Source organism: Brachypodium distachyon, chromosome 3 (assembly GCF_000005505.3).
Source record: "Brachypodium distachyon strain Bd21 chromosome 3, Brachypodium_distachyon_v3.0, whole genome shotgun sequence".
Taxonomy (NCBI): Eukaryota; Viridiplantae; Streptophyta; class Magnoliopsida; order Poales; family Poaceae; genus Brachypodium; species Brachypodium distachyon.
In genome coordinates this window covers 52,234,793-52,257,771 of record NC_016133.3, presented here as the reverse complement: position 1 = coordinate 52,257,771, position 22,979 = coordinate 52,234,793, and the positions used below count along the sequence as shown (strand labels likewise).

Below are 22,979 nucleotides of genomic sequence, written 5' to 3'. Positions count from 1 at the left end.
TCTACTGTGTGCATTTTCCCTTGTCTCAGCATCACGCAGAAGCTCCAGCGAGCCTGGTAGGTCGCTTCCCCTTTGCTCCGTTAAAATCCCTGTGTCTGTTGTGTTTCAGTCTACGGCAAGATCTCGTGGTGTGTCGGTGCCGCCGGTTCGAATAAGGGTACCCAGGTACAAGCGCTATCTCGGCGGCAGCGGCGTTGAGATGTATTGAACTTGTCCCCGGCGGCCAAGTCCTTTATCTAGGTTGTCCCCTCCTGCGAGATTTGCAAGTAGAGAGAGTAGTGTTTCGGTATAACAGCCCTTGCCCAACTGCGATCAGGGCGTCACCCCTGTCGATGCTGCTTCTGTGAACCCTACATGGCTAGATCCCGCCGACTATTGATTCTAGATCCTCTACAGGTAGGGCAACTCGGTGGCTGCTCCTTTCGTCCCCAGCTTTGCAACAGTGACATGGCAAGCGACAACTTATTCGGTGGTGGAAAAAGGATCCCAAAGACTTGGTTGTAATTCCCTCTTGTCAGGGTCTTCTCTACGTTTTGAGGACAATAGTCTTTAGTCTGGATGTAACCAGACACGTTGATAGCTATTGCTATGAGCGAACCACTTTGTGGCTAAGTCGCTCCACAAGACGGCTCCGCTGTCCGCTCACCTGTGGAGTGAAAGATGGCTGTCGTTGGCTACAAAGAAGGGTGAACCGAACTGTTCAAACTGCATGTGTTAACTCTGCACAGCATTGGTTCTTGGCTTTGAGTATTGTTGGTCGCCTAGCAGTAAGATCAATAAAAAAAAGTGATCATAGATGAAAACAGGGCAAGTGAAATGCAGCTCATAATTCTCGAAAACTCCTCACTTTTTTTTTTATGTTGGAGAACAGACGCAATGCGCAAACTCACAATCACACGACTCACAGGCCATTTCCTGGCCGTAACTGCGCAACAGTGTCCATACATACACCAAAACAACACCTCTTGCACCATGAGGCCTCCAGTGCCACAAAAATAAAAGTACCCAACGACCAAACCAACATTGAAGCAAACTTCTCCACTTCCGTTACCATTAGATGTACCCCTTTATTTTGCAGAACATTGGTGGCTTTTGTCAAGTTGATTATGAGAAGCTTCACATGTTCACATGTATACATACTTTTTAGTTCAACAACACAGCGAGTATCATCATAACCAAAATCTGCATCTGCCAAAAGTATGTATCTCCATTGTGATCATTTGGTTATGTACCTGAAAGCAAATTTATCAGATGTGCACTAGGACTATGGGTTGGCAAAACATGTATCCAGCTCCAGGCTACTCGTTTAGTCAGTAAGCCGCAATTTTATACTATAATGCTAGCATGTTTATAATCGAACTAGCAAAGACACATAATAGACATGCTATCATAATCATATAAATTAAGCCGCTACCTTGTTGGTACTCCCTCCGATTCATAATAAGTGTCTCAGATTTAATACAACTTTGTACTAAGTTACTACAAAATCTGAGACACTTATTATGGATTGGAGGGAGTAACAAGGTAGCACCACAATAATTAAAACAAGTCAATCTAAATACTCCAGAATGAATATTCCCTGCTATGTGTTGACACTAGAGAACATTTTCAACTACAAAGTAGGACTTCTTTTTTTCTTGGTACTTGATTGCTGTGACTGAAGTTTCAAAGAAAGAACAAAAAAAATACAGTAAGCAAGGATCCTATTAGCTTGATACTAACATGACTTGCTCTCCAAACATTTTTATTCCGTCTTTTATCCTTTTCTTACAAAAAAGTAGCCCCGTTTTCTTTATTTACCCAAGCAACAAACTTATATTGAACAACACTTTTCTTAACAATACAAAATTTATCCTGACTTATTTTCAAATTAGCCCATTCCACGCCAATGTCTGAGGCAAACTGCATATCTAGGACAATAAACTCGTTTAATTGTATCACTCACTCTAGGTCATTACTCATTAGCATGACAAACCCACTACTTGCAGTTTGTGGTAGCCTATCTAACTAGCATCCCTGACCAAACCTCCTCTCATGGCAATATACTTAGCTTGGCCTCAATTCGTTGCCCCTAGAGCAACAAATTTTGATCTCATAGAGTCCTGGAGGATCCCGGGTGGACATAAAATTACAAGAGGACAATACTCTAGGGTGGCTGAGTGCAAAATACAGTGGCCACCACTGCCATCGGGTGCAAATCAAGCGCACCCATGCCAGTGTTGCTCAGTTGATATGCCATGTCATCTGTCACACACAGGGTGACATACTAATAACCTATAAAATGGGCCGATGACCACTTGAACTAGCTATATAAGTCAGTTGACCCATAGTACAATCTAATATTCATAAGAGCAAGTCTGAAATTGGTGAGGCATGGGCGCATGGCACCACCACACATCTGGTGGTAAGTGGTAAGCAAGGGTCAAGTTTCGAAATAAGCTAGGGTATGAACTACTGTATTTATAAAATAAATGTTTAGAAGGTTTCTCATAAAAACATTCCCAAGCTATATACTCTTGGTAAGTGGTTCACTAATATAATTTATCGGAAGGAGGGCCTGAACAAAAATCCCTTTAGTGGTGCGAAAAGTCCCTATACAGAAGAAAATCCTACATTTTGGAGATGAAAGACGAAATTCACTTGGATGCTAAACTTCTAAATATTCTTTTGTTCGAATGAAAATTGCTAAACTTCCAAATAAACAACAGAAGAACGAGAACTCGACAACAATTGACAAGTCACAATTCTTAATCTCGCACAACAGCGCAGCAAAAGGATTAAAAGAAGGGAGAAGAGCTCACTGTCAATTTTGGGGGCAGATTGCTTGGGCTCCCCGTCAGTTTTGGGGGCAGATTGCTTGGGCTCCCCGTCAGTTTTGGAGGCAGATTCCTTGGGCTCACCGTCGGTCTTCGAGGCAGATTCCGTGGACTCCAGCTCCTTCTTCACCAACTTCGCCTTCTTCACGATCTGCGCCAAGCGGGTCACACCAGCAAGGACATCAACCAACTCGATTCGAGGCACCGGATTAAAACAACGCGAGGGGACGAGGAAGCGGAGTTGGGGGCACACCTTATGTTTGATGGGGCAGACGTACTGGCAGGTAGGGCAGAAGAGGCGCAGTCGGTGGCCGCCGGTGGCCGGCTGGATCTGCAGCAGCATCCCGCACGCCGGGCAGAATTCCATCGCCGCTTGCCGCCCTTCCCTTTGCTGCCGCGGTGCTCCGGTTGTCTGACGCTCTGTGGTGCGGTGAAACCCCCGCTAAAACCCTATGACTAGTTGGTGTTTGGGCCCATTAGAGATTTGGGCCGAGCGGGTGGAAGGCCAGCGGTGGACTTCAACCGATGAACTGGTCCAAACTGAAAAGAAATCTAATCTAAAAAAAAACTGAAAAGAAATCCTTGATGGACCCGCATATGCGTACGTGCACTAATATTCGATGGACTGACAAAGGAGCCGAATGACAAAAGCACAATCGTTCAGCCAGAGAAGTAAGGAGACGCCTAAAATCGTCCCAGCCTCTTGCTGCATCGAAGCAGTTGCGCCGCGGCTTGCATGAGCCCAGCTGCTCCATCCTTCATCACCTGCTGCTGGACCTGGCACTTCTGCAAGTCTGACCAATACCGTTTTTCATGTTTTTGTGTCTATTTTTCTAACAGATTGTAACAATAAGTCCAACAGTTCCATCAGCAACCACAAACTAAGCCCGATGGGCGCACCAGTACATATTGCAATACTTCAGTGAAGGCGTACATTCGCTCCTTCGCCACCCCATGTCTATCCAAATTTTACAACTACAAAATTACAAGGATATTAGGTGACAGAAACTATGTAGTCAAACAACAGTTTATCCTTGCAAGATGATTCCTCAACGTCAAGCACAGCCGGGTACCAACATCAGGAAGGCTTCTCACCATCTGATACAACAGGCTTCTGCGACGGAGCACTTTGATCAACATCCATAGGTGCGCTTGCTCTGGGAGGTGATGGCGGCTGCACATCGAAATCGGGATACGCAGCTTTGTACCTTGCCCTCAACCCTTCATCGACAAGCCTAGTTCCACTTACCTGGTTGCCCAGAGAAAGCCATCTGGACAAGAAAAGGAGAAATAAAAGGTATGTACAATGATGACATCAAGTCAGAATGCAGAAGAAAATAAAATCAACAAGAGCGCACCCAGCTTGAGTGTTATGCATTCTCGCAAAGAGTTCAAGCTTCCTTGTCCTTGGGCTTATCCGTTCTAGCATAGCGTACATCTGTTTAACAAGACAGACTTGAGGCAGCATCCTTGGAAAATATATCAGGAGGAAATAAAATCTACAGATTTTCAGCTGTGTGGTTCTAATTAACCGTTGGTACATGCATGTTTCTCGTAGGAGATGCAAATTCATCATGAATGTCTAGGTTAGTTGTAACTAGCTACACAGAAACAACTAACGAGGCACCACTTGTTCTGAACCAGCCAGTGTGAACAACTGAAGTGGATGTATTACCTCATCAGGCTTTCTGCTTGTTTCACGGACTTCAGCAACAATAACATCAGTGTCTATGTTCCTGTTAACCAAGGGACTTCCTTTTATTCCAACAAGACAATGTTCTTTACTGTGATTCAACCAATGGCCAGTGCGGCCAGTTCGAATAATACGTTGAAGTTGATTGGTCTTCACCCAAATAATTTCCTCAACACGCTTGTAACCCCAGAGTTCCAAACTGAACAATAAAAAGCAGGTACAGTGGATCAGTGAATACAAATGTTAACAGAAAATAAATACTACTATGTTCACTTTTTCATGATGTTTTTAGCAAATCACACAAGAATTAAGAGCAGTGATGGATTTGCAAAATTAGCCCTTACAACGGGTCAATTAGTACCACATTTAGAGCTTAGTTGAGTAGCAATCTTCTCGGGTCTAACATGGTTGCATGCATGCAGCTAAAGTATCCTACTACCTGACTGTAGCAGATGCTGATCGAAGTACTTTTTAAAACCATGCATGACACTAGAAAAGCTAAATGTCAGCTATTCACCTTTAGATTGCATGCAACCATCTCCAAGAATTACTGTAAGTACTCATTAAGTGGAGGCAAGGGCATAACAGGAACTGCCACCAAACATTTGCCTCGAAAAATGTGAAGTGTTATACATTCTTGTACAAGAAAATATGTCTAAGACATCATCTACTTATGAATGGATTAAATAATATTGCACCCTGAACAGTACAGGCTAAGTACTAAAGAGAAAGGATATATAAAATGTAGAATATCAAACTTGGCAGCAATCATCTGTCCAGTTAAGTATGCAGCATGAAGAAAAGCCACCCAATAGATTCCCTTTAAGTGAAAAACATTGTCGGAGAAGTGATAAGGAACACTTCACCCCCCACCCCCCCACCCTAGTAACCTTTCTGATAAAAAATAAAAGGTTTGAAAACTTACCACTCCCGACCAAGTTCCATCGCACGGCCAGTGACCCATAAGAAAATCAAACCATCAGTTTGCAAAGCAGGAACATTAAGAGTCCTCATTTCATCGTCAGCCATTGTGCCATATGGCAGTTCCATATGAATATCCCACGGGGGGTCTGCCATAATTACCCCAAACTGTCCTAAGATGTCCATTCTGAAGTTGCGAATGTCACAGTTTATCCACTGCGATTCTCCAAGTTCTATTTCTGAACAATATTCAGCTCTATGGGGCTTTACTGGCCTATGGGGGGCAAGGGCACCAGACATCATTGGAGGTATATCTGGTGTGTGATCGAGCTCGTAGTGGACATACTTGCAAGTCTACAAATTGAAGTATACATGTAAGATACAAACAGGTGCGTGCGTTGGAAGGGATTAAACTAAAAGGGTGATGCCTCTATGGCCAACCTTTGTGTGACGGCAGGTGTCCAGAAAAGAGCAATCTCCTAGGTTTGTATCAGTATGTGGAGCAATAATACGACGAAAGTGAACCTGCTCAGATGAAAGAAACGATTGGACACTGATTAGCATTAGTAACTAAAAATATGCACCAGTACTACTACTTAGATTATCAGGAAATCACCATTATTGTCCATCCATTATATGTGGGAGATATACTTATCATGATCTTTTGATTATAAAGTGACTGGATTGGCGTATATTGTGAGATAATGTTACTTACTCAGCACAAATTTGGGGGATATGAGTGGGAAAGCATTTAAACAACTCCTGTATATTTTTAAAATTCTGTAGCAACGCATATTCTAGTGAAGGTCTTAAATAAAAAAAGTTATACGCCCTGCATTAAAATTGCTTCTGTATGTCATTAGCCAGAAAGTGAAAAAAGAATTGTCCTTGAGTCCTAACATGGATTAGAGCAACAAAAGCGCAACTATGGCTGTACCCCGCCCAGTTAAGTTCAGCTTATGAACCACAAAGGAAACTCCAGAGGGAAAATTTAATATAATATGTTTACGATTAGATAATTCTATCTTACAGGAAGAATAATTGTGGATTAGCACTTTATGCATTACAAAATGCAACCTGAGTAATCGGATCATCAAATACATCAGATGGATATTTTCTTAAAACAAGCAGTCTTAAGGCCAGCTACCAACCATGTCAATCAAGGTGATAAAACAAATATGAGGAAGCATAAATTGAGTAGGCAAAAGAAGTATAATAGCATTAACCTTATCACAGGGAACAAAGGAACCAGATTGGCGTCTGCAATCTTCTTTAGTTAAATTGGTGCAATATTCTTTCACCTGGGAACCACCCTTTGTTTTGAACTGATAGATACAGAAACAAGGTTAGCAAAAAGAGATGATAATCAGACACTGAAATATGTCAACAAAACTGAATGATTTATTTATTGTAAATCAACAACCTAATGTGTAAAAATAGCTCTGTTGGTTTTGCAATATGTCTAGCACTCTTCTTCCAAATCTCTCTCGTTTTTCCTTGACGGCTCAATGCGGTATATTTGTGAACAAATATGTGTGACCATTCTCAAATGATTATATGGTTATAAATTTGTATCTCATTATTCCCTGATGACTCAATATGGTATTCGAACAAATTATATGTATGACCATTCTCAAATTACTTCATGGTTATAGATTTTACCGAGACTTCACAGGCCTAGTACTTGCATATTTTGTTTGGCGTTGACCAATCAGCCCCCTCGTGATTTCAGGTTACACTCCCCCACTAACTACCAGTATAACAAGACCCTTCGTCATCTAATATGGAACAGTCCAACTAAAACTACACACACGGCAGCACTACCAACAAGCAGCTCATTTGCCATTGGAGGTTGAATAAAAAGCAAACCTTTGCTGCAACAGCCGTTTCTTTTGCCGTTGGCCGGTGAATGAGATCCAGCAGCTCCTCCCCAGTTTTCGTGTTCTGCTTCTCTTTATATGTCTTCTTACTCAGCAGCACCTCAAGGTCCTTCAAGTCGTCTTCATCGGTTCTCTGTTTCTGCTGGGTAGGGCTAGGTCCAGAACCCCCAACCATTTGGATAACTCCGCTTGGCGACATGAAAGGCCGCTGAAGCGGCATCAACCCTGGCGGCATCCTCTGCATCCCTGCCATCGCCATGCCCCTGGGACGTGGGAAAATCGGTGGCATTGAGTGTGCCCACATGTCTGGCTGCTGCTGCTGCTGCTGTGGTGGTGGTCTTGGTATGATTGCACTGCTAGTATCCGTCTCAGATGAGGTCGCCTGTGGAGTAGGAGGAGGTTGGGCTGGCAACAATGTCACAGATTCCGGCAGCTCTTTGAGGAGCTTGATCCGGTCGATGGCCCAGACCATCATCATCTGTTTGCCTCCAATCATGGCCTCGTCGATCTGCACACCGCCGGTGTCCTCCGCTATGCGCCGAAGGGCCAGGGCTACTGCGGCGTGCACGGAGCCGCCGAGCTCCGTCGCTAGGTCGGACAGAGCCGCCCGCTCGGCGTCGCTAGCGGACGAGGGTTCAGCCTGCAGGCGGCGCGAGAGAGCGGCGGCGTCGATCTCGGCGAAGGGGACAAGATCAAGGAGGCAGGCGGCGACCATAGTGCGTACCGCATCGAGGCCGCCGGGAGCAGCGCCTCCCACGGCGGCGGAGGCCGGGGAGGACCCCGCAGAGGTCTTGCGGCTGGTGGAGCGGGCCGGGTCGGGGATGGCGCGGCGGTGCTGGGGCTTCAGGATGGGGTTCTGGGCGTGGGTAGCGTTGGGGTTCGGGGTGGGGGTGAAAGGGCGATTGTTGAAGGCGGCGATGAGGCGGAGGGAGCGGTCGAGGGAGGGCACCAGGTCCGGGACGAGGAGCTGCAGGGAGGAGACGAGGCCGAGCTGCGCCTCGCGGCGGAAGGCGATGGCCTCCTCCAGGCTTCGGCACTGTTCGCGCATGGTCGCTAGGTCGTCGCCGCCGCCGCCGGCGACGTCGGTCTGGGTCTCCATTGTTTCGCTTTTTGGGTCGAGAGTTCGAGACATTGGATCAAGCTCGATGCGAACTTGAGCTACCTGTGACTGTGGGCTGTCATGTCTGTATGGACTCAATTCGGCCTGGCAAGTCCTTGTGTGGCCCAGAGGCTCAAGCCCATCCAGATTCCACTCGAGCCTTCTCTTGCAAGAGCCCTATTTGCCGCTCTCTTAGCGGAGAGAAAAAAGAGACTATGGGTACGTTTGATTCTAGACTAGACCATACCATGATTAGATAGCAAACAGCTAAAGGTTTGATCTAAGTTTTGATAGTTTTTTGATCCGGTCAAATTTGAAAAAAAAAGAATAAGAGTTATAATTAGACATTGGTTTACCAACAAACTGGCTATTGTTCAACCAAAAATTAAAATCAGAGCGAACCTAGAGACACTAGCACAGAACGGGCTACGGAAGACCCTAAATCAGTGACGGGTATTGCAGTCCCGTCACTAAAGGTCACCTTCAGTGGTGGTCATTTCACCAATGTTTAATGCATTTGACACGAAATGTCCGACAACCGCCACTAACGGTTAGAGTTGGGGCTGCACTGCAAATATAGGAGATTATTAAGGAAGTTTTGTTTAGACCCAATGTCCCATGCACCTGATTAGCTCTATCTAGATCCAATCCTGACCAAAATATTGGTCATAACAAAAACATTGCTAGGATAAATTTTGACCGCCATTTAAACGCATCCTGCAAAGAGATGTGCCCGCGGTAGTCCTTCCATGCCGCGCGGTCCAGTCAGTGCTTGCAGACCTGCACAATGAGAAACTACTTCTCATTGATCATAGTTGAGAATAAATTATGTCCCAACTGCGGGCCTGACAGTAATAGGAATCCCCCGCTAAAACGGTTTGTGGCAGTGGTGATCAAAGATCTATATGCTACAAAACTAAACTCATGAAAAAACATATAGATACAGCGAACAACACTACAACAGTAAGACAATTGCGTACTGAACTTCAATTTTTTTGCGTATCATACTCCTAGTACACGTTGTGGCACTTGCAGTACCGGTGTAACGAAGAGACCATATATTTTCCGGCTGTCCACCGTCAGATCGCGCGGCTTCATCCAACGCCCAATATTCAAGTTATTCGATTTGTTTTCTTCTTTTTTTAGGAATCGTATACGGCGTGCGTATCACTTCATATCAGTTTTTGACATGACGAAGCGGACTTGTTGCACAAGTCTGGGACGGACTCGTATTTAAATAAGTAACGCATATGGCTCCCTCGCGGTGCATTGCAAACCTAGTTATTCTCGAGCTTATTAATCAGATCAACCCCGCGGCCGCGACACGACATCTCGATTCGATGGATCGATCTCCGGCTCTCGGCGCAGATCAGCCGGCCGCCATGTCGCACGACGACGCCGCCAACATCCCGGCCCCGGGGGTCGACGGCCGCCGGCAATACGTGTTAGACCGGCCCGCGTTCGGGCGCGGGGCCCAGTTGCTTTACGATCTGCCCACCTCGCCCGAGTTCCTCTTCGAGGAGGAAGCGCTCCGGAAGAACCGCACCTGGGGCGAGAACCTCACCTTCTACACGGGCGTCGGCTTCTGCGCCGGATCCCTGACCGGCGGGGCGCGAGGGCTCGGCCGGGCCATCGCTGCGGCGGAGCGCGGGGAGAGCGCCAAGTTGCGCCTCAGCCGCGCCCTCAACGAGTGCGGCTCCGTGGGCAGGAAGCACGGCAACCGGCTCGGCGTGATCGGGCTGCTATTCGGGGGCGCCGAGAGCGCCGTCCGCCACTTCCGCGACGACCAAGACGATTGGATCACCACCGTGTCGGCGGGGGTCGGGACCGGCGCGATCTACGGCTGCCCGTCCGGCCCGCGGGCGGCCGTCGTACGCGGCATTGTGGGGGGAGTCCTGGCCGGGGCTTCCACCGCGGTGAAGCCGCTGCTTGAGAAGTTTGCGCCGGATCTTGCTGCTAGATTCAAGTTAATATCATAGGCGACTGTACTTGCCAAATCAACAAAATTCAGATGGTTTGGCTTCGTGGTGTTTAATGTTACAAATTACAATATATACGCGGTTGTTACTTTTGATATGCAAACATGAGCTTACTAGTACTCCCTCCGTGATGGCACATATTTTTTCTAAACTGACAATTTTATTTTCATAGTATCTTGGTTTCACACGGTAGTGTCGACATGTTTTGCTATAAAGCTTAATCAAACTTAAAAAAATTGACGTTCAACGGAGAAATTGTAAGTTAGAAGAAACTAGAAAAGCAGGCAACAATGTCAATATGTGACAGTAGTATAGGAATTTAAAAGTTGAGTCAGGGGCCGAAGGCCCGAAGCAAAGGCTGGCTGGGCTAATAATCTGAACTAAAATTATCATGTTTGCTCAATCTTTAGCTAACTAACTTTCATATTCAGTATATGCTTTCGTTTGGTAGCACTACAAGGATAATCATAATTCCTCAAAAATCTCGAGCCAAAGAAACCCTAATTCAAAATGAGATGATCACAGTAACTTGGAAAAATAATTAATGTGGATTGAGGAAAACCATTCTAAGATATAGCAATGAATCACATAAACGAGTGATAAACATTGGTCACCCAATCATGTTTACTCTACCGAGACGATGCACATAAAAAAGAAGAAGGTGACAGTGCTGGAAGGACTGCCTGTTTCACAATAGGTATCTGGTGTTTGGTGTCCAAATGGACGGCCGAGTCCACACCTCATACCGAGGCTTTCGCCTCCATTGATGCATGGTGGGACGCCTCGTTCCCCCTCACGAACAAGGTCGCTAGTAGGAGGAGTGGGCTTCTCATCTATCTCTGCTGAAATGCTTGGTAGGAGCAAAACCGCTGCATACACGTCTTACCTGCATCGAAATAGCCCACCTAACTTTTGAGAAAATTGCTCAGTGAAATGTGGCCTTTGGCCTCCTGGCCATGGCTTCGCCCCTTGAGCCTGACTAGATTTGCCTTGTCGTTGGGTTTTGCACGTTCTCCTTAAAAACGTTGCCCTATAAATATTTATTTATTTCTTATTGAGAAAAAGGCAATGTTCCTTCCCGTTCCTCAAAAAATAGAGTACACTTGTTCTTTTGGGCTCTTTGGCCACGTTGCCTTCGGGCTTTTTTACAAACTCTTCTCATTTTCAATTATGTGCAATATTTTTTGTCTCGTTTCAAAATGAAAAATAGCAAAGATAGTTTTTGAACGAAAGCAGGAAACCATTGGATTATTGGTCTTCCAGTTCCATCCCCGTTCTGGCGTGACTATCATGGTATACTCCATGGAATATTGGGATCTCACGGCTCGTAATTTCGTCATTTTTGTCATTTTCCTCATCGGTTCGGCGATAATTCAATGATTCGACAACCTGTCTTGCGAGGGTGTGTCCCCGTCCACCACGCGTTCAACGATATTAAGTTATCACCCGATGGGGTGGGCGTCTCATGCGGCTCAGTAAACCTATAAGGTTAGTCCAGCTTATGAATGTTTTGTCTTCTACTGTTTGGTCATCAGATATTTGAAAAAATATCAAGATGCAATTGACGCAGCTAGAGAAATTGGTTTCAAAGTTTTTGATGTAACTTTTGGTTTATTCAAAATCTTTGTTGTCATTTTAGTTTTTTCGATCGGTTGTACCACGTTCATTGAATAAATAAACCCAGATCGTTGTTTAAAAAAAATTCTAACTGGGCTCTACCGTTGGTATATGGACACATAAAGTTCACCTTGGAAGTCAGTTTACGTGTAGTCCTTGGTGCCTTGTATACATGTCATGGGTGGCCCGGCCCCGCCTGAAGCCCGACGTCCTGGGCCGAGATCGGGCTTCACTTTCCAGTCCGAAGCCCTGCCCGAAAGTCCGAAATGACTAAAAACGGATATTTTTAGGAAAAATAAGAAAACAATTATTTTAATACTAAAATGGTCAATTTTTCGGGCTTCAGCCCGGGCTTGAGGTTTTTCATCGGGCCCTACGAAGCCCGGCCCGGCCCGGGGTTGCCCAGGTATAGTGCACTGGTGCTCATCCAAAGCCGCAATCGGGGTCCGTCCGGGCCTCTGGTGCTAGTGCGAGTGCCCTTCGTGTCCGAGGTTTTCCACCCAAGAGACCAACCCCCGGTGCCCTTCCCTATGGCGGCGCTGGAGCCAGAATCCAAGCAGGAGACAGGAATCCCCGCACCGTCCCGCGAGAACCCCCCGCCGCCGGAACCAGTAGCCGACGCCGGCGGCGGCCGGGTGCTGCAGCCGTGGGAGCAGCATGCTGCTGTGATCAATCTCCCGCGCTACGACTACCGCGCGTCGAGATCCCTCCTTCTCCGCTCCCACTCCGGCTTCCTCATCACCTGCCCCATCAGTGCGTGCCCTCTTTCATGCTAGAGTCTGCTGCGCTATCCACCGAGTTTGTTTTATTGGAGGGATACATGGGGGCTTGGGGAGTAAAGACTTTACGGTGATGTATCTGACTACTGTATGCGCCTGGATTTATGCGAGTTCCTTTATTGCAACACACACCAAGTAGCACCATTTAGTTGCTATCTGGAGGCGCCAAAGTTGGTTCGGTTTTCTTAGCATTGGTTGTAAGAGTAGAAACTTGTAATGACCAGTATGATTCTTAATGGAGATCTGCGGGCCTTGTTTCTAGCGTAACAAATTCTTGCATGAGATTAGTGGGCATACATCGGCTAATTAGTAGTTCAATTGATGTATTATTGCCAAGCTGCTACTGCTAAGTAAATCCAGATTACCAATGTTGGCGAAGTAATTTGTAGTTGTGAATCAGCTGCAGCTGTTATATGATAAACTCAGTTCTTTGTCCCCTTATTGTCGCATTATTACTATATAAGAACAAATAAATAAAGAGCTGATGGTAAATTAGAAGGAAAGTAAATAGAAGATGATGATGTAAGACAGTACGTTACTTTTGGCATCATTTGAATGATTATAATGAAAAGAAACAATGTTCAAATGTACCTTCTTGACCCGGAAGGGGGGGGGGGTAGTTTTACTTATACACTTGATTTTTATCCACCGTTGCAAATTTTAATGTGATTGTCATGATGTCATCTCACAGAACGAGAGAAAAGTGCTACCAAGGAAGCCATTTCGATTCTTGGAGAGGTTGATTTTGCTTCTTCTACTCTCATTTTTTCTTATGCAATCGATAATTCTAGGCCTTGAGCTCTATCTTATCTACTGTTTTCAAATTCAATTGTCTTCATGGTCCTGCACCTGAATTTGTATGGCATGTCATTCACCATGTGGTGCACACCTCATGCTGTGGACCTATTACTTCTTTTTACCTTATATGTGTGTGTGATCCTTTCTGTGCTTATTTTTTTAGTTATGCCACTTAGAATTTTCATCCAGTTATTCTTTTGAGTTTTGTCCAAGTTATATATTATCATCAGAATACTTTGCAAACTTTAGTGCAACTTTAAGTGTCATATAGACTTTCGATTATGGTAGGTTGTCCATAGCTTTTGCAACCTGTTGCAACTCCGGCTTCTTTGCAGTTCATGTTCAAATATGTTGACATAAATGCATTGTTTATGTATTTCTTCAGTACATTAATCCTGCAAGCAGCCATAGCTCTGAAAACTTGGAACCATGTGTTATAGAGGTTGCATCAAAGAAAAGAAAAACATGTTCCGAGGCATCAGGAATTGAAAATTCAGAAGATGCAGTAACCAATGGGAAGGATGATGCTTCAGAATCAACTGGTCAGTATAAATTATGTTTGTTAACTTTTGGACTATTCTAGATGCTGAAGTGTCATTTCATTTACCTGTGTTTCTGATATTGCGCATTTTCTCGGACCATAAAAGGCTGCATTGAAGTAGAAACGAGTTCACTTCACTCCAAGACTAGTGAAATTATCGACAGGACTTCAAATCTTTCGTTGGTCAAGCTAGCAAGAAGTGGCTTGCTTTTCTTTTCTTTCACTAGTGGAGGCCTTCATGTTGTTCAGATGCTTACTGAAGTGTTTCATTCACTGAGATCTGGGAAGCTTAAATCTCCACAGTAAGTTTTTAACTTCATCGAACAAACTCGTCTATTTAAATCATGCTACTAGGGCGAAGATGAAGTATTAGGTTGGGCTGTTACATGGAGTTGGATCAATGAATTGATCCGACATACTATCATTGTTCTTTCAGATTGTATTCAACTGTAAAAATGCTAGCTTATGACACTTGTTTTACAGTATTTTCTTGACATTATTGACAACCTTGATTCAGTTTTTTTTTACCATAAACGTCACTGATTTCAATCCTATTTAGTTATTATGTGTACCATACCCTCACCCGGTTCCCTCTTTCGGCTATATGCTGAATGATATGTAGTGTGGACCAGAGTATGCTGAAAAACAATGCTAGCTTATGATACTTGTTTACAGCATTGACGACCTTGATTCAGTTTTGTACCTCAAACATTATTGGTCTCCTCTCAATCTTATTTTGTGATTGTGTACACATACCCTCAGTCACTTGCCTCTTTTGGCTATATTGCTGAATGATGTGTACAGTGGACCAGAGTATTGGAAAGTAGAATAAACAACCTTTTCTTTTGCTAGATGTGATCATAGAAAACTGATCATTGCAAGCCGTATCTAGGAATTCGGGGCCCTGGTGCGAAATGTTGGCCTCAAAATAAAGAAAAAACGTTGCATAACCAAAGTTTGCAATATTATTTTTTCAAAAGAAGAATGACATCTGGTCTCTGCATCGTTTGATGCACACATACATCAATTATTAAAAACCATTCGAAGTACATTTCTCAGATTTACGGCCTAAAAAAGGAAAAAAAGTACATCAATCGCCTTCAAGCCTAAGATTGACGCACCATCTAAACCGGCTGGAAAAGACCCGTGCTACCGTCTCCGAATGGTTACACCCAAAATCCATAAATCCTTGTTTCTCCGTCTAAATAGAACAGTATCAAATCTTTATGCTAAAATAATAAAGGTTGTGAATTTGTGCAAAAATAAAAATAAAAACTAAAGGTTGTAACAAAGCAAATAAGCTGAACTCTGGACTCAAGTTCCACCGAAAAAGCTACAACTCGTGGCCGAACTTCTCTGCTTCTCCTCTACTCAGAGAATCCAGCCATCTTCCCTTTGCCTCTCTTCGCATGGGGCATTTTCTTTTTTCTATTTAATGAGTCCCAAAATTTAATGTTAATTAAGCATAGCTAATTAGTAGTAGTAGGATTAAACTTGGAGGCCCCTAATTTTTGGTGGCCCTGAACAGGTGCACACATTGCACCTGCCACTATACGGCCATTATTTGCAACCTTTTCTTACCACTACTTGATTCAAGAAATGAAAGTAGTATTGCATATGTCATACAGTGAAGCAGATGGTCCTGGTTTGATTAATATAGTTAAGCTCTAGTGGCAGTACAGAAGTTCAGTGTTTTTTTAACTGATATAATATCTCTCAGTAATCCTTTTCTAAAAAAATCTAAGCTTACGTTTTTCTAAATTACTATACTCTGAATGGACAGATGGTGTCACCGCATATTCCCTATTCAGGAAACTTGTGTTCTATCAGAAACAGAACTACATGCCACCGTGTCAAAGTTATTCCTTGACTTCTTGAGGAATAAGGAAGACCAATATGAGCCTATCAAGGTGGATAAGATTGCACTACTTATTACACTGTTTCACTGTTGAGATTAATTTATGAGTGGAGTTAAAACAATTCAGTAGTTTCTTGCAGTATTCTTATCGCGCCTTATTTTTGGATATTTACTATTGTGGGTCTCATATACTGATCAGATGTGCTGATTAAACTTGTTCCTGCATTTTATTTAGTTATATTATCTGACAATGTATACACAAGTGCCTATTGTTTGATCACCCACTTCTGTCATCCTTAGTCAAAATAACTGCATCCTGGTGCTAGAGCTCTCTGATCTTAGGACAAAGATGTGGCCCGGGAGCTCTCGGCCTGACAAAGGGCTATCAGCCAGACTGCATAGCTGGCGCTGGTGGAATGGCGAGGAAGAATAGAGGAGTTTAGAGATGACTAGTTTCTGGATTGATAGTTTGCTCAGTATTGACTTCAGTACTTGACTGGATAGTCTGGATATAACTTTTACATGCCTGACTTCTATTGCTGTACTGGAACTGACTCCAACTAACCTATGATGAAGTTCGCAGTTGGGTATAATAGGAGAGGCATTGATGAGACGGTAACTAAGACACAGAAGAATGACAACGATAGCTCAATTCAACAAGCTGTGATGGATAGGGAAAAGTGCTTCAAGGTTGTTGCTGCTGCTATCAAATCAGTTGCTGAGGACGCAATTGTAGATCTCAAATCTCCTGAGGTATCTTGAACAAATCCTGCAATAATTTGTTACACGTAAGCAAGGTTAATTGTCAGCTAACGTTAATATCCAAAGCACCATCATCTAAAGACTCCAAATTTGAAAACAACTAAGTTTTTATGCTGGCTAGTGGGACTTCTTATTTTCCATTGCATCATGATGACAACTGATATAAAGTTTGGTCAGGTATTCACACCTGACATACTGCATTTCAGCACGTTTACTTTCACAGCATGTGTCAGACGATCATTTCACTACTGAGGCAACATGTTCATGAAACTCGACATTATAAAGAAGTTTCATATATTTTGCCATGATTCACTGTGAAGTACTGCCAAAGTACAATCTTAGCTTCCTCTACTTTGACGTGCGTTCTTTTTCTTAAAATTTATGATGGAAACCACACTTCCAGATTTTACATGCGATATGTTATGTTCTTCTATAGTTCGCTTATCTACTCCTTTACTTTAGAATACGGAGGGCAACTAGACTTTCAGATAATTTGTGTACCATGTCAAGCTGAATGCTAGATTATACTCCGTATTTATGTAATTTTGCAGAGCATACCAATTTGAAAGTTTGTCTGTACCTTTCAATGTCCAGGTGGCAGTTCTAGTGGAATTGCTCCCCATTTCAGGGGTACCCATTGGATCTTCGGTGGCTGGTGTGTCTGTTCTCCCAGCTGAACTCGTCGCAACTAAGCCTCGTCTCTGCATCAGGGCTTTGGTGTCTGATACAAAAGCAAAGAAGAAATGACACACCTTAGGGTTGCTACCAGTGAGAGTAACTGTAACGGCGTTGGATGATGCAAATCTGTTCAGCATGTCCGTTTCAACCCTGCTGCAGCTTGAGTCTTGAATGATCAGAGGAATTTTAGAAACAAAGAACGCCTACATGTTGTCTTAATCCTATATTATCCGCTATCCCCGCAACCAGCTGTTTGCTGGTTTTGGATAGGTCGATTTGTAAGCTGCAGTGCTAGTCTAGTTCTTGGAGGTCAGCTTCTTGTCGGTTTTTAGCATGCTGCGGCTTCAAATCAAAACTGACGAACTGCTTGCTGGATATGATTATATGATGGTGTTACACTGTTTCTCTGAAAAAGCATGCATGTAGTATGGCCAATTCAGTGGCAAAGCATGCATGTTGCTGAAGAACCAGCCTCTTGCATGGCTTTTTGTTTCGTCCACCCTGTACTTTTCCCCTGCAATCTACTGTGGTGCTCATCATGGTAATAATTTTTACTTGAGATGAGATGCTGTCAGCCTCAAAACTTTATGGGGATAGTGGTAAATGGTTTGATTTCGACAAAAGATTATGCCATTGGCAGCTTCAAAGGTAAACACAGAAACTGAGGAGTACATTCATAACCACCTTTTTAGATTGCTTTCTTTGGATGAGAGACGGCGAGGAATTTGATTTGTCAATCTTTTAACCAGCAAATCAGTGGCAGGTTTGAAGACTCTCCTGGGCTTTTGAACAAACGACACAGATCGAAGCAGACAACACACGCACGCACATGAGGTGACTGATCTTTTCATCATTCTGTTTCTGTTCTTCCAGCAGAGAAAGAAAGGAAAAAAGGACATGGTGAAACTATTGCATGTCCATGGCCATCGAGTAGGTCGCGTCGCTTCTCGTAAATACCGACCTGAATCTAAGCATCTCCACTGTTTGATCTCTCTACACGGGCGTACCTGGCACGTGTACTGTGCAGCATGGGAGCTAGACACGTGGTCAGACGCGCCTCGTATATGTTGTACTAATTTTTGTACATCCTCCAAAAACTGCAACGTAACTACTGCATCACTTTTTCATGTTGTCGTAGCTACAAAAACTTGGACCAGATCAGCTGAAACAAACATGAAGTGCACCATGTCGATCACATGCTGGAAAATGTTTCTAAACTACGATCCGCATATCGACAGGGAAAGATCCAGGTTAACATGCTGTCCGGCAAAGCCGCAGCCCGGAGGCCCCGAGCAGTCGCTAAAGCTCCTCGACGACGGCGAGAGCACGCAGCTGCTCTCGCTGGGCCAGGAGGAGACAACGTCTTCAGCTTTCTGCTCGACGGCGAGCGACAACCGCGGCGAGCACTTGTTGGCCGCCGAGTCATCCGGCTCGTCTTCTCCGGTCGTTGCACCGCTGAACAGCAAGCACCAGCTCTCATAGCTCTCCGTGGAAGATATCCGCCTCGCCGTATGGTTCAGATGATCGCGTGGTTCTGGTATGCTAACCTGTGGATACCAATGCAGGAGAGAGCTGGTTAGAACTTACAAGGATCAAGCTGTTAACGACCATTGCTGACAGTAAAAAGTACGGAGTAGCAATGACACTCTTGAAATGCGACTGCCTAATTTATGTCTTCAATAATTCCTAGTTTTCCTACGTGCAATAAACTGAAATGTCTGCTTGGTCTGAGCCACTGATGAGGAAGGAAGCTATATTGCTAACGTGCCTCAGAAGCAAAAGATCGCATATCCATAACTTTTTGTCTGCATTGCAACCGGAGCTAGCAAAGCATCGATCAGAGGAGCTTTAAATGAGTTTGCTCTTGATATCCATCTGCAATGTCTTATCCAAAAAAGAAAAAATATATCCATCTGCAATGCAATGCAGCACCGTCGCTTCCTCAAAAATAAATAAAAAAAATGCAGCACCGTCGCCAATTCGCCATCATGAAAACTACTGCTGCGGCTGCCGGGCGAGAGGGTTTTTGGAGGCTTGGAACCGCGCGAGCGCTGCGAAAGCCGCTCCTTTTGGCACATCAGTGTCGATGGAGCTGAAGCAGGTGCCTGGGGCAAAGCTAGGGCTCTCGAGAGCCATTTCTGGCAGCGTCCTATACTAGCTTCTACTACTAGCATGCAGCGACACTGTTACCACGCCATATTGTCCTTGTGAGATTACTGGTACAGTGCTAGCTAGAAATAGGATGCAACGGCACTGCTACAGTAATCGTCTCATTGATAACTAGCTGGGATTTGCTTGCCCATTGAAAGCAAGTATCCTCCCTACAAAAAAATATTTAAAGCAAATGTCTACCCTGAAAAAGATTTAAAGGCAGTGTGTCTCAGACCCTATAGCTATGCTATCAGATCTTGTTTTTTCGCCTAAGACATGGAGAAAAAAAGGGGGAACCGTAGGAGGATGGCATATGGTTCAAAACTGAGAAACATCAGTCAAGGATACGATGCTACTGCTAGCACGCATGCATATATAGGGCAACTCTGCGTTCCAAGAAATACAGAAAAAACGATGTGGGTGATGTCATTGCTTCAAGGATGCGTGTAGGACAGTTGGAGTTAAGGGAGAAAAGACTAGAGACATCTGATGAGGAATATCGTCGATCAGTGGTGTGGGAAAGCAGTTGAGACAAGAGAGGGAGATATCTTCTTTTCATAAGCTTTTTCATGCACAACGTTGCTATCTTTTTTTAAACTTTCCTTTACCCGGCGTACCTTAGAGGGCTCAGGCTCTTGCACCCAAGACCCTAAATGCTGGAGATTTACAACAGAAGCAGCAGTAGCGGCACTCTGCCATTCGAGGCCCCCGTTTACGTTCCTCCGGTCCATGGACATTGCTTGCAGTTGCACGTAATCATCAATGCAGCACTGGTTGCCAGGAATCCTCCTCCTCATATCACTGCTACCTTGCATGTTCCTTGCTGCTGCAATTTCTGTCCCTACCTTGGCCCTGTTCATCCAAAGTGATCCGAGAAAGAAGAAGGAATGGACATGGAAAATGTGTTGGTGGAATTGATTTTTTTCGTGACACTTCGAGCACTATTTGGTTGTCGAAAAGTGGCAGCAAAAAACCTTTTTATGGGCGGGAATATGAATCCTTTGGAGCCTCGCTCATCAACGGCAAATGAGTGATTCTTTGGATGAAGTTGTAACTGCGTCTCTGATGGCAACATGCATGCAAAAAGAAGAAAGCGGTTTGGCTTTACATTAGCATAATGTATACATGCATGCATGATGCGTGTGTATATCAAAGTAGAGCCCTCTCGCTCACAGCCACAAAGCAGTTAAGGTCCGCCGGTCTTAACACAAACCACAAGGCAGAGCCGTACTTCTTACACCTAATTATTATCAGGAAAGAAAACCCAGTCTAATTATACTACTAGTATTAGTAGATTTTGTAAAGGCTTGATCTGTGCTGTACAACAATGTTGTAAGAGCCTCTTTAGGCTTTCCAATTGAATTTGGAGGATTCTAATTTTTAGGATTTTTCCCTATAAAGGGCCATTTGGATCATAGGAATAAAATTGGCAAACCATAAGAATTCTAACATGAGCTCAAACCTCATTTTTTTTTCTTTTGAAAGTTCTAATGCATCTACTATCTGTCTCTCACCTCTTACTTCATCTAGTCTCAAAATTCCTATGTTCTTCCTATGTACTAGCATCCAAACAAACTTTTCAAACATTTCCTATGATTTATTATTCCTATACGATTCAAAATACCATGACAGTCCAATCCTACATGTTTTTCATATTCCAGTGTTTGCAATCCTATGATCCAATCCCAAATCCAAGAAATAAGATGATTATAAGAGTTTGGAAGAAGAATGCTTGAAGAAATCGGACATGAAAAAAAAGCACAAGAGGATCATCTTCCTCACCTTTCTCTCCAATGCCACGCGGTGTGCATCTGTACATCTGTTGAGAACAGCAAAGAGAACCCGATCAAGTTACACATTCGAACATTCTTAATGTCAAGATCGAGAATATATATTTGACAGCGGGTCAACGGCAATTAGTTATCTAAACAAAGGACTTGGCATGGCCTGAAGCCCTGAACTCTGAAGAAAATAACTGACCTGAAGGTGGCTCTTGACATGGGATATGGTGAGGCCTCTGACATCCATGAGCTGAAGAATGCGCTTAGGAGTTGTTCCTGCAGTTTAACGTCATCACACACCATGAGCACGAGACGATGAGACAATGCAAACATAAGGGTCTAAGCATAAAGAGAGAGAGATAAAAGGCATGAAAAAGATCGAGACTCTCTCAAGTCCGGGTAATGAATTGAAAGAATGGAGAGAGGAAATCTGCTGCGAGCCAGGCGAAGGAAGTTAAGAAGAACATACTGGTGCTGTCTTGGCCGCCTAGGAAGTCGACGGCTCGCACGAAGCTGCTGTGGAGCTCGTCCGTCCACTTCATCCTGGGCACCTCGGACCTGGTGTACTGCCTCACCAACCCGTCGTTCCTCCTACGCTTCCCCATCTTCTCTCGCTCGCTCTCGTCGCCGGCCGTGCCTTCCTCGATGGTTGGCTAGCTGCTGGTTCGTGGATTCGCTTGGCTTTTGGCCCGGCCGGGTACACTGTAATCCTATATATCGTTGGGCGCGCGTGCCTAGCCTTTGTTAGCTAGCTTCATTGGCCTAGCTAAGTGATCATCGATGCTCGCTCGCAAGTCGCAACGGCCTTTTTTTCGGCCTGGAATTAACTAGCAGGATCTTTGTAGGCTCAGGAGTAGTATCGGAAGCTAGCCGGGGACAAGAAACGTACTGCACGTCTTGTCCATGGACGGCATATACTTGCATGTGTGTATTGCTAGCATGCTGTGCATGCCATGCATGCATGGCTGCGATTCAGACATCATTACGTATATGCTGTGCATGTATGCATGGTGACGCGGGTTATGAAGTGCTCCGTCCGTTGTCGTGCAGTGCGCGCAGGTGAAATGATAATGCCATGCGGATCGAGGCTGTTGACTTTAATTTTCTTGATCGAGTTGGAAAGTTGTGTGACTTTGGGACCATTTTCAGGGATATCGATCGATCAATGCACGTATGGCATGGCGATCGAGCACTTTATACGGGCCTTGAGTGTCGACGCCTGAAGTCGTGAAACGCATGCAGACCGCGTCTCGTTGCAAGAAGACAAGTCCAAAACCCTGGCTAGCCGCCGTACGTGCCGTGTGCTTGTATCATCCCAATTTACTGCAAACGTGTTAAATCTCTGCAGATACGCTGAACGCGAATCCTACCTCTGCAGCGTCTTTAATTTGGCTACATATAGAGTGACACTGGTTAATATATAGGTGTAGTCTGCATTTCTACAAGCTCCAAGAAAGATGCACACGCTGCGCAAAACACAGCAAATTAAAATCCAATGCAACAGAGATATTACTACGGTGCTTCTGCCATAGGAGCATGCTACTTGCAGTAGTATGTCGCATGCATGTGTAGCTAGGCTAGCAGTGGATGAACATGCATGCGCCGTGCGTGCTAGATCCTGAAGAG

At 44.4% G+C, this 22,979-nt stretch overlaps 5 protein-coding genes across 5 annotated transcripts; 2 read left to right on the top strand and 3 right to left on the bottom strand.

The window, feature by feature from the left end:
* Positions 1-817: 817 nt before the first annotated feature.
* LOC100840316 lies at positions 818-3,278 on the bottom strand. Its single transcript, XM_003570032.4, has 3 exons — positions 3,070-3,278; positions 2,802-2,967; positions 818-1,232 (listed from the first exon to the last, which is right to left on the bottom strand). Exons 1-3 carry the CDS (start codon positions 3,181-3,183, stop codon positions 1,225-1,227), a joined length of 288 nt encoding a protein of 95 aa, XP_003570080.1. The 5' UTR covers positions 3,184-3,278; the 3' UTR covers positions 818-1,224.
* A 345-nt stretch (positions 3,279-3,623) lies between these two features.
* Positions 3,624-8,446, bottom strand: LOC100840009 (probable N6-adenosine-methyltransferase MT-A70-like). The gene is made up of 7 exons (XM_014901384.2): positions 7,300-8,446; positions 6,657-6,755; positions 5,872-5,955; positions 5,435-5,784; positions 4,492-4,708; positions 4,175-4,254; positions 3,624-4,087 (listed from the first exon to the last, which is right to left on the bottom strand). Exons 1-7 carry the CDS (start codon positions 8,440-8,442, stop codon positions 3,895-3,897), a joined length of 2,166 nt encoding a protein of 721 aa, XP_014756870.1. The 5' UTR covers positions 8,443-8,446; the 3' UTR covers positions 3,624-3,894.
* Positions 8,447-9,704: 1,258 nt separating this feature from the next.
* Positions 9,705-10,466, top strand: LOC100846424 (mitochondrial import inner membrane translocase subunit TIM23-3). Its single transcript, XM_003572759.3, has one exon. It carries the CDS (start codon positions 9,750-9,752, stop codon positions 10,386-10,388), a length of 639 nt encoding a protein of 212 aa, XP_003572807.2. The 5' UTR covers positions 9,705-9,749; the 3' UTR covers positions 10,389-10,466.
* A 1,977-nt stretch (positions 10,467-12,443) lies between these two features.
* Positions 12,444-17,969, top strand: LOC100839515. Its single transcript, XM_003570029.4, has 7 exons — positions 12,444-12,758; positions 13,476-13,522; positions 13,968-14,124; positions 14,230-14,425; positions 15,907-16,033; positions 16,558-16,734; positions 17,338-17,969. Exons 1-7 carry the CDS (start codon positions 12,536-12,538, stop codon positions 17,488-17,490), a joined length of 1,080 nt encoding a protein of 359 aa, XP_003570077.1. The 5' UTR covers positions 12,444-12,535; the 3' UTR covers positions 17,491-17,969.
* Positions 17,970-18,559: 590 nt separating this feature from the next.
* Positions 18,560-22,157, bottom strand: LOC104584299 (myb-related protein 2). The gene is made up of 6 exons (XM_014900581.2): positions 21,823-22,157; positions 21,553-21,629; positions 21,355-21,391; positions 20,547-20,634; positions 20,190-20,424; positions 18,560-18,968 (listed from the first exon to the last, which is right to left on the bottom strand). The coding sequence occupies exons 1-6, from the start codon at positions 21,956-21,958 to the stop codon at positions 18,639-18,641; spliced, it is 903 nt and encodes a 300-aa protein (XP_014756067.1). The 5' UTR covers positions 21,959-22,157; the 3' UTR covers positions 18,560-18,638.
* Between the last annotated feature and the right edge of the window lie 822 nt (positions 22,158-22,979).